Source organism: Poecilia latipinna, unplaced genomic scaffold (genome assembly GCF_001443285.1).
Source record: "Poecilia latipinna isolate Pla-1442-1.1 unplaced genomic scaffold, P_latipinna-1.0 Scaffold1144, whole genome shotgun sequence".
NCBI lineage: Eukaryota > Metazoa > Chordata > Actinopteri > Cyprinodontiformes > Poeciliidae > Poecilia > Poecilia latipinna.
In genome coordinates, this window is record NW_015113760.1 from 152934 (window position 1) to 170252 (window position 17319).

The following is a 17319-nucleotide window of genomic DNA, read 5'->3' on the forward strand; positions in this document are numbered from 1 at the left end:
CAAGTGATGGCAAAGGGGGACGTCATCACGACTTTACACAAATGTGTCTTTACCTCCCTGCAGAAGCTCCGCCGAACCTCTGAGACCGACTCATCGAACCCCTGGTGTTCGACCGAACCCAGGTTAAGAACCACTGCCTTAGTCCTGTACAAGTCTTACATGAGTACAATATACTGCACCCACCTCTAATAATGTTCTGTGACACATGGCGAAACGCTCTTTATCTACATTTTGAATTGTTCCTTCGGACAGCGTCTTAAAATTGAACTGCTCTTGAATTCAAACCACAACCCTACACTGTTTCACTGATTTAAATAAAGAAAAACTCTTTACTCTTTAATATTTTTTTTATTTATTGGCAAAGTGAAACAAAATAGATGGATAGCATCTCTCGTGAACAAGCATCACATAAATCTTTTCCCATTTCCAAGTACAAAATTTTACTTTGACACTGCATAGTAAGGATTATGACTGTCTAGTAACATACAAGCATCTGGAGTCAGGCACATTCTGCATTCAAGTATTTAAATGTATTTAAATTGAACTGCATATTTTGAACAAAAATGCTTACACACAGAACAATCCATTGTGACGTGCAGTGCAAAATTGTGATTTCTCTGTCTCCTTCACAGTTTTCTAAATTATTTTTGTGATGTCAATCACTAAGAAAAAAGGGAATTAATACTTATGTAAAATAATACAAAGAAAAGTACAAAACCCACGTTTACAAAGTGAAAATCATGACTAAATAAATCTCAATCTAAAATTACTGAAATATTAGATGAAAGTACTAAAGTAATGACTTGCAACAATAATCAAACGCTGCTTGATTATCTACATAAAAATTGTTTTATTCACAATTTAAAAAATTCAAAGTATCAAACTTTACAACAACTGTGCAATACCCATAAACAGGAGACTAGTTATTTGATGGTGTTCATTTTTGACAGTGACTCTATATTCTTTCTTTGTTTTTTTATATTTTTTTTTATTTTTGGTAAAGTGCTATAGTAGAATAATGATTTACACAGTTGTCTCATGGCAAGGAGGTTGTGATCAAATATTATCTGCGACATTTGTGGAATTTGCAGATTTGTCCTCTGCGAGGACAATCTTGATCCTTTGGCCTCCTCTCTCAGTTTGCTAACATGACTCTTAGGTAAATAGTCTCTGATGTCATTATATGGGTCCTGTAATGGACTGGCTAGCTGCCCAGGATGTTGCTTGATGACTTCTAGAAAGAAAAGTAACCCTAAAGGTTTTATGTTTCTCCTCAGAGGCTTTCTGTAGAATTTCAGGTCTTAACAAAGCCTTCCGTACATGACTATTCCACATTACTTTGTCAGTGAGTGCATACTGGACCATACTTACCACAGATTATGAATGACACATGGGCTGCACAGTGGCACAGTTAGTAGAGCTGTTGCCTTGAAGCAAGAAGGTTCTGGGTTTGATTCCGGGCCCAGGGTCTTTATGCATAGAGTTTGCATGTTCTCCCTGTGCATGGTGGGTTCTCTCCAGACTGTTGGGTTAATTGGCCTCTCCAAATTCTCCCTAGGTGTGTGTGCATGGTTGTTTGTCTTGTCTGTCTCTGTGTTGCCCTGTGACAAACTGGTGACCTGTCCAGGGTGACCCCGCCTCTTGCCTGGAATGTTAGCTGGAGATAGGCACCACCAACCCTCCCAGCCCCACTAAGGGACAACCCTAAAAGTTTGCAACAAACACTGAAAATACAGAAATATATATATTTAACCCCAACATTTCTTATCCAGCAAGAACATAGAAGGTCTAATTTGAAGTTACCTTTTAGGGTCTATCAGTAGAGGACAAGGCCTGGGGTAATTTATAGGTAAAGAAGGAAAAAAAAACAAACAAACTCATCTTTACCCTAAAGGGGATTTCTTATATACTAATCTCTCATCACAAAGTGAGGAAGTGGTGGGTCCTGCTATCCCACCACTTGCCAAAAAGACATTATCGAAATGTGATTAGTCACATTATATTTTGATCACTGTGCCTCTAGATTTCTTTGATCTTGTAGTTCAATTTCAGTTCTGTGAATAATTTCACTTTGAATTTCTTTTTTGTTGCCTTCAAGAGGTTTGTTTACTTCTGGTATCCTTTCTTCAACGACAGAAAATTGTTCGGATGTGTTTCTACTCCTGATACTGTTAGTTTCCTCACGAGTCATTGTGGGTTTACCGAGAACACTCCTCAGCTGTGCCCAGAAAAATGGCTGCTGGTTGACCTGTTGGGGCCACTCCAGGTATGTTTTGGTACTCAGCATCTTTTTGAGCTTGCAGTATTTGCTGGGCAAGGAACTTGGATCAATGGGCTCCTTCACTACCAGAATGACATCACTGAAGGTCTTTCCCATTGCTCTCTGCTGAGCAAAGTACAACTCATAGTTGCACCATTCACTGTTCACGAAGTGCCGGGAAAGGACAAAAATAACCTGTAAAAGACAACATTAAATCTAATTAACTCTTGATTAAAAGAAATGTGGTTTAACAAAACTACATAAATAATGTAGCAAATAAAAAACCCACCAATATATCTTCCCACCACTGTTTTCATCAGGGTCGTCCACATACAGTTCATTTACAACTTCTGGGATTTCTAGTATTTTATTTTTCTGACTTGAACCAATTGGTAACGAACCAATTGGTTCGTTACCAATTGGTTTGTTGGGAACTTCGCAGGGGACAAAGTTGCAGCACACTGAACTCTAATCATTGCCAATTCATGAAATGTGATTTTGACTACTTGACATCTAAAACTGTGAAGAGCTCTATTAATGCTTTTAATAAGTACAATTTCAAAAATATGAGCAAATGAACTAGCTTGTAACATTGCTAAATAATCACATTCCTTGATCCAAACCATTTTTTTTTGCTAAGAACAAATCTGCCTGGTCACTTTGTTTTCCTGCAAAAGTTATTTGCAATAGAAGCAGATAAGGATTTTATTTTTTTACTGTTCTTAGCTGAAATCAAAAGTACTCTCTCTTACCTTGCGACTGCTTTCAATGTTCTCAATTATGTTGTCAATGATCCATTTTCCTGGCATAAAGTCCCGCTCATGAATACACAGACGATAGGGGTTCTTGTTGTTCTCCAAACAGGGTAAGAGCTGGTCCCTCACCCAGTCAGCATCTGAGTGGCTGTAGGATATGAAGGCATGATAGTTGAAGTTCCCAACATCCCCTGCTAGATTTTCCTTATGGGCTCTGTATTTGGCTTGTATTATCTGATACGTGGCTTTAGTGTACCATGGGAGGTCAAAAATATAGCAAATTAGAACAAATATTAAGATCACTATGGCAGTGGTTGCAACAGAAATTATGATAACAAGTCTGATGTCACACGCTACTTTACCAGGAAAGTATTTGGATATGAAGGTATTGAGGAACGGTTCTGGGTGATAGCATCTGTAATTCAATGGCCAGTCAGTGAGATTAACCTTTCCAATTGCAATGGTGTCCTGGACAAAAGCATGAAGCTCACAAGTGCAATGGTAAGGATTGTTTCCTGCCCTGAGCTGAGACAGTTGGGGCATATGTTGAAAGGATGCCTTGCTTATCAATCCAAATGAATTTCCATCCAAAGCTAAAATCTGAAGAGATGGGGACTCCCACTTAGATGGTATGAACTTAATTTTATTCCCACTGAGTAACAGCATTTTTAGGTTTGTGGCTTTCTTAAAGTAGGTCAAGTCCAGCTGGTCCATGTTGCAATCGGACAGATCCAAGTAAGAAACAGTGGTAGGTAGACAATGAAATGCTTCGCTTGAAAAGTAGTTGTGGTGTGCAATGAAACGAGTTATATTTTGTGTCCAAACACAGTGTCGACTTTCTTTTGCAGATCCCAGTTTGTTGTTGCTGAGGTCCAGTACCTCCAGCTTCCTGAACTGCTTTATCAGAGACGATAGGTCTTCTAGACTGGTCAACTCATTGGTGCTCAGGTTGAAGGTGAGAAGATTTGGCATGGATCCTTTGTAATTACATCGCTTGTTGTAGAGAACATCATCACTCAATCGATTGTTTGAAACATCTAATAACTCCACACCTTCCATCTCAGCCCAGGAGTCACAAGGCACACTGCTGAAATACACATACTGAATAGATAGCTGCTTTATTCTCTTGAACCAGGTGAAGCGCCAGTCAAATCGCAGCACATCAGGGTTGCTGATATACCTGTAAAAAAATTCAGATTTATTTAGAATTTTATTAGTACCTTCTAAAAATTCATCACCCTTGAGCTAACTCAAATTTTGCAACATTAAGAACAAAAATATAAATATGTATTCCAATGTAATTTTATATGATAGACCAACTCAAATAAGAACAAATTTATAAGGTGGTGTACATTTGCATCACCGCAGCATTTTGTCATTCTTTGACAAAAGAAAACTCAAGTTATTATGCTCCAACCATTTTGTTTCTTCAGGTATTCCTGTGTATGTAACATCTTCATAAAATATATTCTGTTTTAATTTATTATGATCTGCTAGGGCCTGGGTTTCAGTTGGACAAATATTTTGGCACCTAATGTGGCTACAGTACTGACTTCCTTTCGACAGTAAAAAGCGATCGATGACATGACAACGATGATATGACCCGAAAGGTCGGGCTTTTGACTGTGAGCATAAGCTAATTTTAGTCAATATATTAACAAACACTTCATAATGCCAACTTAGTTTTAGATTTTCCAACATGTTTTTTAACGCTACATCTTTGCATACTATTTGAAAACACTTACCAAAGATCCAGGTTATCCAGACTCAGCTCGGTTATGCTAGAACCTGCTCCACTGTCAACAAATGTTGGTGAACGGGCAAAGTCGATGTACTGAAGTCTAAGCCATTTGATGGGAGTCACTTGTAAGTTCAGTAATGCCATCTTCAGGAGATTTTCGTTGAACTTGCCTCTGTGAAAGATGAGTTGAGATGCTATAATGTCTTTTAAGTTCAGGAAAATGTCTTCATCACCCATGTAGTATGTGAATTCAAACAGGTTGCGGAATTGAATGACACTGAGTGTCTTGTTGGCGAGATCGCGTAGCATATGATGGAGAGCATTTGGTCGTTGATCGATCGCCATGTCAAAGCCCATCTGTTTTGTGTGGATGACTTCTAAACTTCCTGGCTCATAGTAACTTAAATTGGAGGAGCACTTGATGGCAAAAGTTTGGAGCTGGATGTTTTTTAGGGGCTGGAAATCATTTTTCTTTAGTCCCATCACCAACGGGCCACCCAAGGAGAGAACTTTGAGTCTGACTAATTTAGAGAAACTGTCTGCTAAAGTTGCATGTCTATAAAGGTTATTTGACATGAAGAGCTCCTTCAGATTGAGGAGGGATGTCAGAGGTGATGCAGGAATTTCATGCAATGAGTTATTAAAAATGTTGAGATGCTCCAGTAATGGGTTATTTTTAAAAGCCTCATTGGCAATGTGTGTAATGTTGTTGAACTGCAGCAGAAGGATGCGAAGCTGAGGAAAGTTCTGGAAGTCAGCTGCACTGACAACATGAAGTCCATTGTAAGAGAGGTCAATGCTTTCAAGTGTAACTGGAAGTTGTCTCCATGGGACAAAATCTAGTTGTCTTCCTTGACAGTCTGCTGACAGACCAAAGTTGTAAATCCGACATGGTCCTTCATCAGAGATAAATGTGGAAGGTGAAGATGGAGCTGGTGAAAATTGAGATGACACAGCTCCAAGAAGGAGAGCACCGACACTGATCAACTCACAAATCATGGTTACAGATCTGAAAAAGAAAAGAAAAACATTATTAAATAACTTTCAACGTCAATCGGAAATGATCAAAATTATTTTTGAACAATGACATGTTTTTTTAATATTTTCTTTCAAAAGACTAAGAAGAAATGATTCAAATTTAACTGGGGTTAAAGATCAAAACTATTCCTATCTCAAGTAAATTCTAACAAAAAACAGAATCTGTTGTTATCACAGCCACTCAAGCATTCATTACGCTGAGGGGAGTTAATCTTCATTAAAGCAGACAGAACACCTGCATAGTAAGGCATGGAATGAAATAATGTAATCATGGCATCAATGCCGCCAAAACTGTGAGTATTTACATCAATTTCATAGCATTGTTGACATCACGTCAAAAAAATGTGTGTGATTCAGATGGAGATTAGATAACATGCCTCAGTACCAGGCGATTTAAAAAATAATGCTGGATCATTTTTTGATATGCCATAGAAAAGCAAATAAAGCTTTAAATTGATAATCCTTTAACTGGCTTATTAATGTATCTAATGAATTTGGTTTTCTGAAGTCACTGTATTTCAAAGGGGGAATCTTTATTCCCTCCAGTCTTAATTTCCTCCCACAACTTAAACACCTTCTGCCTCTACTTCTTTGCACACTGGCATACAAACATACAGACACCTGCTGTCACACACAAAATCAAACGCATGTAGCACATTTGATGCAATCACACCATAGCATGAACAAACAAGGATCATGCAACAAGAGGCAAGCACAACTATACACTACAGTAGACACATTATTTCTGTCTCATTTTTATTTATTGATTTATGTATTTATTTATTTATTTGCTAATTTATTTTAAGCTAGTTTTGTCTGTATAATTGTTGTTCTCTCATTTACTGTATGAGCAACAATAAATCTGCATCTGACACTGCAAGGCAATCAATTCCAACATGTCTTGGCTCTGGTTTCCTACTTATCTCAGCAGACAATACAGTACACAAATCATTCTTCCTTTCATAAATATGTAAGTTTTTCCTTTTGTCACTGTTTTCTGTTCAACTTTTAAAATTTCCATGTATGTAAAAGTATCAAAGAGAATCAAAACAATTTAATAAAGTACCGTACACTTACAAAAACACACAATTTCTTGTGTTTGAAAAATATAGAAATATGTTTTTGTTCTAAATGTTTTCTACTTAGTTATGAAGGTAAAAAATGTGTGCCATTGTTTGTCTGGATTAAATGTGTAATCAGTTTATAAAAACCTGAAACCAATTTTTAACTATGCATTTACTGAAATTATCTTGCAACACACATCTTCTGGAAACCAACAGTGTGTTAAATATAATCAATTTGCAGACACAAATATGATCAGACATACTCACTCATCCAGGCGTTGTTTGCTGTAAAACACTCACCATGCTTTAAATCACTGAAGATTGTATTTGCTGTCACTTTTAGCTGTGCTCAACCTGTACTGATACTGAGATGCTAAAAAAACTGTTTTGTCCTCACGTGAAGTAAAGATAAAGCTTTGTGATAACCTCTTGAACAAACAGTGTTCGTTTTATTGGGTCCAGGAGTGACACAGCTTGAATAAACATTTCTGCCTGGATGGGGTTATTGCAGAATAAAACTGGAACCATAATACAAATGTGAGTCATTATGTTGGCTCGACCAGACACAAACACAAAAATATGATAGACTAGTAACTCTTTTCAAAGAGTCCGCTGAAATATTATTGAAAAATCCAAAAACATTGTGGAATGTTGAACAAATTGTAGATATTATAGCCAAGAGTTTTTTAATGTAAATTCCTCTGAATTTTATTTTATATTTTTTTTTACATCAGCTGTTTGTTTGAATTACAGCTAGACTCACACAAAGTCTTTCATAGCTGCTGTAAGTAGCTATTAAATTTTCAGTTGTTAAATGTGTCAAAATAAATATATTTTTCCACTGAATTAATGTCATATTGCTTCCTTAGGAGCTGGTTTTCCTTCTTCTTTATGACCTCATACGGGAACAGTTTTACTGCTTCATTGATTACTTATCTTGTCAGTTCTGAAGTGAGGATCTGCTTCTTACTGTTGATCAAATTAACAGACAATGTGTTTACAGGAAAGTGAAATTACCTCACATAAAGGGCATCCGCTTTGTGGTATCACTTGCTATTATCAAAGGTGATAAAAAGTACTACAAAGAAAGAAAATGATAATAAACTTCTTTGGCTGATGGTCAATTCTCTTGTGTCATTTCCATTTTAATAATATTGTATGAAATATATCTTGCTCTGAAATAATATCCAATATCTGCATACAGATATAGATCATATTCATTCTGATCTACAGGTATCTTAATTTAAATTGGTCCCATTTCATCTTGTGTTAATTAAATGGTGTTTGTTACATCTTATTATCTTATTTATAACAAGTGCCAGCTAAAAAAGTTATAGTCTTTTTTTTTTATTATTTATTTTTTTTATGGCAGTGGCTGTAGTAACCAAAGCTCTCCTCCAGGGGAAGTGTTGAGCTGTTCAGCCATGCAAGGACTTTGCTCTTCTGTCATTCCTCACCAGCATAATAACAACTGAGTGTCCCTACATTTTATATGGGATGTTATCCCTTTGAAGGCTTTCCAGATAGTTTGAAGAATATGTGGTTATTTTTAACAAATAGCTCTGCTGTTTTCAGACCGATGTGTCTTTGGAAGAGTGTTTTTTAGTGTTGGTTCTCAAGACGCACCTTGTTTGATGTGTGTTGAAGCAGAGGAACATCTGAAACATTTTTGATTTGTTTTGCGTGTGCATGCCTGCTTTCTCTCCGGGTACACTGTCCACAAATATCCATGTTAGATTAGTTGGCCACCCTAAGCAACACTGAAGTGAGTTTGTCCAATTCTGGTTGTTTTCCCTGTCAGACAGATGACCTATCCAAGTCGTAACCCCTAATGGTTTTAACAGCTATAACAAATAATGGGCATTATTATAAAAATATATGCATTCAATATCAACTTTGGAATATTTAAGCTTTAACAAGTTACACTTGAAATAAAATCTACTTTGTTTTTTTGTTTGTTTATTTATTTCCCCCTTTTTTTCCAGAAAAAAAGCTTAACTAGCTTACTGCACTAAATAAGAAGACAAAAAGTTTCAAGGCAAATATTTTTTAGTTCCTGTTGTATTCAGTTTTTAATTCAATGGTTTTAGTTCCAGGTACAAAAAAAAAAAAAAAAAAAGATTCTTGGAATAAGTATGCTCTGCATCAGGTTTGATATTAACCTGACACGACATTTGTTTTTGTCAGGGTCTGCTTTATTGATTTTTGTGCCTGACTTGTTCACAAAAGAGAAAATGCACTTGTTCTTTGGTTTGCAAGCCCATCTGCAAAAGGAATGTGCAAAAGAATGCTGCAGTAGATATCGCTATATTCCATGTTTTAAATAGATCTTTGCTACTGAGGTCAGGTGTTGCAGTCATAGTTATGATCTACAGGTATATTGTGATGGACATAGAAAACGTAGGTAATATAGAGATCTTTCTTTTTTTCAAATTCAGTTTTGCTCACTTTCAAGCTTATAAAGCAGAACAACAGGGAAACTCCTTGATAAAAATAGATATATTTCCTTTTTTCATGTCTGAAAAATAGCGTTGAGAACTTATGTCATGTTTATAAGTCTGCTGAGTAGCACTGCCAGTGACCCGGAACAACCTTGTCCATCCTAAATACTGATAAAGGAAGATAACACTGAAGTTTGACTCACTGATGAAAGAGGAAACATCCATCAAGCCATTTTCTACACCCATATAATCGTTGTGGGGTCAAAGAGGGCCTGGTGCCTATCTGTGTGGGTCACTGGGTGAGAGGCGAGTTACACCTTAGACAGGTTACCAGTCCAAAACAGGACAAACAGCCACACAGACACACCTTAAAGGAACTTAGTATGGATTACTGGAGAGAATACCCAATAATACACAAGGATAACTTGAAAACTTCATGTATAAAATATTACCTCAGGACTTTTTGTTGCAACACCATGCAGGACAAGAAAAGAAAACTGTTTAAAGAATATTATAACTGAGCTCATGCTCTAGAATGCTCTAGAAGTATGTTCCCTGGTCTATTTAGTGTTTTGTTTAATAAAAAAAAGACATTTATTAGAAATAGTATTTAGAGAATATTCAAATATTTCGTGAAAAAGTATTTTCTGCATCCTCCATCCAATATCATTAGCACTTATAAACTGGAGACTAGCGGAGCTAAGTGTTTGGTCCAAATGAAAACAGTTTGGATAAATTGTTGGAGCAAATGTACTCAACCAGTAGCTTAGGAATTGCAACAGGAGGAATGTTGATACACGTGTTTTATTTCCTTTCATTAAAATAATTGACATGTACAGGGTGAATGAACATTTGATATACCACCGATCATCAATTGTGAGAGAAAATCACATTGCACAATTTTAAATATCTGATTTGCATTTTATTGCACTGATGTTGTTTTAGGTGCATCTGTTATTTGTTAACTTGATTAATGAATTTCATCATGGATGTAGAGTTGACAAATGTGCAACTGACGTGTGATGCCATCTTGTCAATCTGGCTCAAATACTCAGAAATGTTTCTGACACCCTGTTGACCACCCGGCAGTGTGTACCTGATAAAGTACCAGTGAGTGGCTTGAGAAAATTTTAGTACAAAATCCTGTAGCAGCATAAACCAAACTTTAAAATAAAACACAGTACTCTGAAACTACACTGAAAATAAAGTCTAAGATTTGAAACTGTTAGCCCAGTGACTGATTTGCTGGCTATGCAAGAACAAGAAACAAATGTTTCATAAATGATTAAACTGTTATATATCTGACATGGTAAGAAATACGTCATTCTTGAGAGTCCAGATCTCTATTAATGCATCAGTTATCTAGTTGTCAATATCCAGTGGCAAACAGTTCTTGGGTTGACATGTTTTTGCAGTGTTATGTCACCAAGCCAGCTTCCCCTCTTACAGAAGAAAGATTTAATAAGGCTGCAGACTTATGTCACTGATGTTCTGTATGCTGGTTTATTGAGGCTCTGTGTTTACATGCTATCCACAAACACAGCTGCGCTTACATTGGACCAGTGGATTCTGGAAAACTGAGCTTTCAGGTAATGATGTTCATCCTGTACAGCAACAGAGGCTCAATATGTTTATGTGCTGAAGTTCTTCCTTCCATATCAAAATGATTGATGAAACTGATTTTTACACGGCTATTTTAACATCAAGATAAGCTTTTAACTGAATCTTTCAATGGCGGTTCTGCTTTTCTGTTTGGCGTTGATGTCTTACGTGGCTCTGAACCTCTGACAAATTTACAAATCTTTTTAAATATTTAACAGGATTTCTTTCAGAATTGCTCTGTACTTAACCAGTTTAACTATCTTTCTATCAACTCTTATCAGTGTCTGCAGATGTACTGTAGCAAAGCATCTTCTCATTGCTATACTTCCACCTCAGATTACCCATCCTTAAGGATGGACACAACTTGTTATTGCTTTCTCATAACGATAGCGTTAATCTTGCCATTCTTCTATAAAAGTCAGGTTTGTTGTGTGCATGGCTAAGAGTTATCCTGTCAACATATTCTCCATCCTAACTTATGAATGTCTGCCGCTCCGTTAGTTACTATTGATCTCTTGGTTGCTTCTCTGATGCATTTACGCTACGTCTTTATAGATTTCTGTACGTTTTTATTTTCAGAAAATAAATTGAACACTCTTTCCAATATAGTCACCATCAAAGTGACTTCTTAAAGCAGTCAGCTGCACTGCATTTTATTTAAGATTACCAGATTTTAGAGGGGTAAATTAAAAAAGGGTGGAAAAACATATGACATGTGGTAACATGAGATTCTGTGTATGTCTCTAGTTTACATTGCAGACTTAGTGTCTCGTATGCCAGAAAATAATTAATAGTTTCATTGCCTCTTACTGAAAAGTATCACTGTGTGCAATGAGCCAAAGCAGCTTTGTTCCAAAATGTAATGGTTCACTGCCTCATTGTTGCCATGACAAAATAACAACTCTTCTCAGGTTACATTCTGTCATCAATTTTCATTACATCAACTAATTTGTGAAATGGGGGTAACTATATCTATGCCTCTTAATACCATTTCTGTCTTTAGCTGCCACAGCTCTGCAGTTGCACAGTCTGGCTCATTGTTGTGGATGATAGCAGTGATTTATGAAAATTGCCAGTTCAATTTGTTACACCTGGGTTCATTCTGTTTTGACAATGGACACTCTTTCTGAGCAAGACTTTAAAAAACACAAACAACTAATCAAAGTGAAGGGAAAATATGAAACTCATGTTTACACTCCATAAAAAGAAACAAAAAGTTCCCATATGATTTGACTCATCATGGGCCATTGCTTTGGGATCTGGATGTATTAACAAGTTGCTGAACAATGAACAATGATTTACTGAGTAAACCCAGGATGAATGAACCAATGAGCAAAGGGCTAAACAAAACTCTGCTTTAATTTTTTTCAACCTTCTAAGGCAACTGAAATGATACTGGAAAACATTTTCTGGTCTAAGCAAACATGGAAGTTTGAGTTTCATTTCCAGTAAACTTTAGAGTGGTGCAATAAAATCAGCCTTGTTCTTTACATCCCATCTCTATAAAGTCAACACTAAAAAGTAACCTTTTATTATTTATCTCTGTGTCAAACATCCATATATTTCTGCAAAACTTCAGCCCAGGTCCCCCTTGCAAATGAAATCTAGACTGCAATGGGATTTTAACCTGGTTAAATAGAGGAAATTTTTAAGCTAGAATGAATTGAAACTTTGTGGACATTATGTAGGAAGCATAAATGTTTCATGATTAGGATATAAAGTGATGGGATGTTAGACATTTTTTTTGCTGACTTTTGAAGTAGCATTTATAAAGAATGCCTATCTTTCAGCAGTGCCCAAATGTGGGATCAAAGCAGGTGTTTGTCTTTCTGACTTTTCTTTATATTGTGAATTTTCCAGTTTTGGTTTTTATTGGGTGGCTTAATCAACTTGTGCTTTATACCAACTTTATGCCAAATCCACCTATTCAGAAATTAGTCAACCAATCAGCCAGAACGTTTTTCTCTAAAAAAGATAGACTTGTCATCAGTAGCATGTCTTCATAATAAGAATATCCAGAGTCTTTCCTGAATGAGCAGAACAGATTTGGATGGAGGAAGTGAAAATGGCAGACCTCTTTTCTTGGCAAGATTGAGGCAATCTTGAGCAATACAGTCTTTAACCCCAAGTTACTCAAGATGAGCTGCCCATAAAGGGTAAAGTAGTGTTTGCTGTCCACTTTGTTATTGAACATAAGACTTGTAAATGCAGCTAAGTGACACTGTATTCTAACAGAACAGACTAAAAGTCAAATATGTAATCAATAAATTGACCACCATCTGCTCTGTTGCCTGTAGTTGTACATTACTTCCAGCTGGTCCATTGCAATTAACATTTTCGGTAGCTGAACCTCTGATAACATCTATTACCAGATGAATATGGCTACAAAATATTATTTTACTTATTATCTGTAAATATAATTTTAAATAAACATAAAGCTATGTTTAATTGAATTTGTGCTTGGTTATTTTTATGCTTGCACAATTCAGCAGATCTTAAGGTTCATCAATTACCCAAAAATCTAATGCTGTTGCTATGAAGATTAGAATCCTGTAAATCATCACTCAAGGGTAATTTAATTAAAGCTGTCACACCAATGTGTTTTATATATGGCAGATAAGCATATTGGCACGGTAAATTTTGAATGGAAGCAATAGAAAATAAATTAGTAAAATGATTGGGAGGAAAAAATACAAAGCGTGTTGCCAATGCAATGTCAGCGCATGTTTCTGAGCTCTCTGGAGACAGCACATAAGGGTTAGACCCCAACTATTAATAAACTTAATCTTCAGTTTGATTTGACTAACACACTCTTGAAAGCACTTTTCATGTAGCAATGCACTGCTTTGACAAAACATGCTCAGACAGAATATTACAGCGCTATTACTAATCTACCTTGCAGTAAACTTCTACCTCAGAAAGTGTCTGACAACTCTCTTTTTGTCATAATAACATACAAGGCTCACTAAGCAGAAAAATCATCGTCATTAGTGTGAAATCTGTCATAGCTGAGGGATACTTTCTAAAACTTTAAGATTAATTTTCTAGAGCATGCAAACAAACTAAATCAGATATGACTTACCAGGTAGTCTGACTCTTCCCTTCAGTTTCTAACCTGTGTTGTGGTAAAGCACCGTGTCATAAGTGACTCAAGTCTGGACGAGTTAGCCTGGAGCTTCTCTGTTTTGTCAGCTCACTTAATTTTTATGTCTCCCTCTCTCTCCCCCTCCCACTGGCTGTCTTTTTTTCCATTTCACTCTCTTCCAGTCTGTGTGCGAGTTGCTCAGGAATGTAGGAAGTGTCGGTGGAGGAACTGTTTTTCGTCCTTCCCACTGTTCCAGTTTCTACTGAGAGTGAGCTTTATCTGGAAAAACATACAGGTAGTTGTTGCAATACTTTTTGAAAGTTAGTGTTAACCAAAATGAGGCCTTTCACGCTGTTTACTAAAGCTGTCAGGGCTTAAAAAATGTGGTTAAATATTAATTAGCTTACTTATTAAAGCTTATTGAGAACTGAATGTGTAAAACTTTGCAACCCTAAATGAATTTAAAGAGCAGGTGAAATTGATAACCATGTGAAATGTTTCTGGGCTTCTGTTTAAGTCAGTTTTATGTAATTTACTGCTCTGCTTTGTGATACACCCCATGTATTTGTTTTCTTGGCCAGGATTTTGCGAACGAGAACTCAATGGTCAAAGTTAAATTAATTATTATGGCTGTTATATGAAATAGAGGTCATAAATATGGATAAGTCAGACTATTATATTTACAGGAATTACTGGAAAACTTTGGGACAGTCTTAAAATAGAAAAAAAATGGGGTACAGGATATTCTGTTCACATGACAAGACAATAGCCACAAACAGGACCCACATCTGTGGGAAATAAGACTAAATATAGCATATTGTGCAGTTCTGAAAACAAACAAACACTTTTCTGCTTCTATGGAAACCAGTGTTAAATAACAGGAAAATATCCATAGGGTTCACAAAATTCAAACAATTCTTTACCTACAGTATCAAGAGTGGATTTTACTCATTTCAGGTTTTACTCTTCGCACAGGTTCTACAAAAAGCGTTCAAAAAGAAGAGACGAGAACTATGACGTCTACGAGTATATCCAAAATTCTTCTAAGGAAGTGTCAACAACTCTCTGTACCTGACGGCAATCTAAGAAATAACTCAAGCTGTCATTTTTGTTTGAAGAACTCCAGATTATTTAAATGACTAGCAAAAGATAATGAATGCTAAAAGGTGTTTACATAAAATATTTAAATGCATTATGATTAAGACAACCTTTCTTTCAAAATAAAGGTTTTGGAAAAGTGCATTTAGGATGCCAAGCGGGGTTTCCCCCGTAATATATTGCTATTTTTTGTCATTATAATCCTGTGTTCTAAGAATCTCTTTGCTGTTTCAGAGCTGAAAGTCTTGTTGCATTCTATCATGACCTTTTCTCAACACTTAGAAACGTATAAATATATATGTTTTTTTTGCTGAGCAGGGCTCCAGGTTGATCTCCGTGTTGTGGTTTGGCACAGTTCCACATTACGTTTGTGATTTCTTTTCAGTCCTTTAAAGGTAAAATGAGCAACCTTGTACTACTAAAGCTGTGCAATCTAACTTCAAAGTGAAACATAGACTTCGCATCTCTTGGAAAGAGCCGTTCTGCTTGTCGATCTGGTGTAGCAATGTTTTTATCCAAACTGTGCAACTTCCTTCGCTGTTACAGTAAATCTGTCTCTGCTGTCGGATTGGGGTAAAGGCTCCGGAAATTTAAATGTTGCAGGAAGGAAATACAAGTCAGAGGGAAGGCGGCTGCATTCGGATATTCCACTATGAGGTTTTAAAGGTGACTGGTTTAAAGTCTGACTCTCATTTAATGAGCTACAGTCCCTCTGTGTGCATGTAAAATCATGAAGTCTGATAACTGAACATAACTAGTCTCAGAATCTCTTTGAACTGCAAGGTCATTAAGATTATCAGCACTCCTAAAAGGCACAAAAGTAACATTTCTGTTTCAGCTTTAACACCTGGAAAGTCCCTGCATATTAATCATCATCAAAAAACAAAAAAACAAACTGAGACTCTCCTTCTCTGCTGACCCTTTTAGCTGAGAGATGATGATAACAGCAACCATATTCAGAATAAGTTAAATGTCTTAAATCAAGCTGCTGGTTCATGATGCAGTCACAAAACGTTTTTTTATCTGGATTTTTATTTTTTATTCTAACATTCTGTCCAATACAAATTGGAGAAACTAAGACTTGTCATGTTGTGGAGAGGCTTTATTTGGATGTTACAGGCAAGCTGGTTGGAGTCAGTGGGGAAGTCGAATGGGGTTACATGAAGGCCAATCCAGACTTGTTTCTCCGGCATCCAAAATCGAGACCTGGAAATTGAAACCTGAAACAATATTACCAAAAAATGATGGAGTCTGAGTGCTTGAACTACTCACTTCTCAACAGCAAAGCATGTTGCTGTCTAAATAAATCTGGGCATATCTGTTCATTATAAAAGGTGTTTAGGTGAGAACTAATAAAGAACAGAAAGTGAGGGGATGGATATTTGGATCAAGAAGCAAAGACAAGTTTTAGACAAGGGGAATAACTAATGATTATAGGAGGAAAGCTGTTGTAAACATTGTAATGTGAACTCCTGCAGCTTCAATCTCACCTGACCACCTCCAGACCAATCAAGAGTCCGTCCCAGTGATCCCCAGCTGCAGACAGGGGTTTAATAGCTCAGGAAGGCACTTGGACCAGTCAATATCTGGCTTGGTGTGGTGAAACCCAGTTATGTGAAGTTTTACAGCACCTTTTCAACCTGAGCTTGCACCTGTTGAGAGTCCTAATGCTTTATTAAAAAAGAATAATCCTACAGCTTTAAATCTCTACAGGCCAATACCGCTCACTTTGAGCATAATGGAGGTCTTGAAACGATATATTGGCACACATCAGGTGGCATGTTGGACCTGCACAAGACTATCACCTTTATGTGTAGGTAATTTTATGATGTTTATGTAGAAGAAAATTTTTTTCAGATACATCCAACTTCACATTCCTTATTTTTGACAACTTCTCAAGAACTTTTCAGTTAAATGGCTAAATCTGATTGTGATAACCTTTGCCTTCCAGAGGTTGTCAAATAGGAAGGAGGATTACCAATGTTTCACTTCTTCTGACAACAGCTGGAGAAGTTTAAAAATTTCATCAAAGTCCGAGCAAGTGTTTCTGTAATAGTTCCACTAGCAGAGAGAAATAGATGGCTGACTCAGCTCCACTTGAATCATTTTGCTGCTTGCATGACTAAAAACAGCCTTTGCACAAGTTGTCATCAGTTTTTTGAAGCTTCATCTTGTGGCTTTTGGAATATGATGTGCTATTTTTTTGCAAGGTCATTGCTCTCTGTTGAGTCATCA

General features: G+C 36.6%; 1 protein-coding gene across 2 annotated transcripts; it reads right to left on the reverse strand.

Annotated features, from left to right (window-relative positions):
• Window positions 1-1681: 1681 nt before the first annotated feature.
• Window positions 1682-14109, reverse strand: tlr18 (toll-like receptor 18). Of its 2 annotated transcripts, XM_015052900.1 has the most exons (5): window positions 13984-14109; window positions 4761-5765; window positions 4118-4195; window positions 3013-3163; window positions 1682-2455 (listed from the first exon to the last, which is right to left on the reverse strand). In XM_015052900.1, exons 2-5 carry the CDS (start codon window positions 5753-5755, stop codon window positions 2009-2011), a joined length of 1671 nt encoding a protein of 556 aa, XP_014908386.1. In that variant the 5' UTR covers window positions 5756-5765; window positions 13984-14109; the 3' UTR covers window positions 1682-2008. The 2 variants fall into 2 exon arrangements, with proteins under 2 accessions (XP_014908386.1, XP_014908385.1); XM_015052899.1 differs by having other exon boundaries at window positions 3013-4195.
• Between the last annotated feature and the right edge of the window lie 3210 nt (window positions 14110-17319).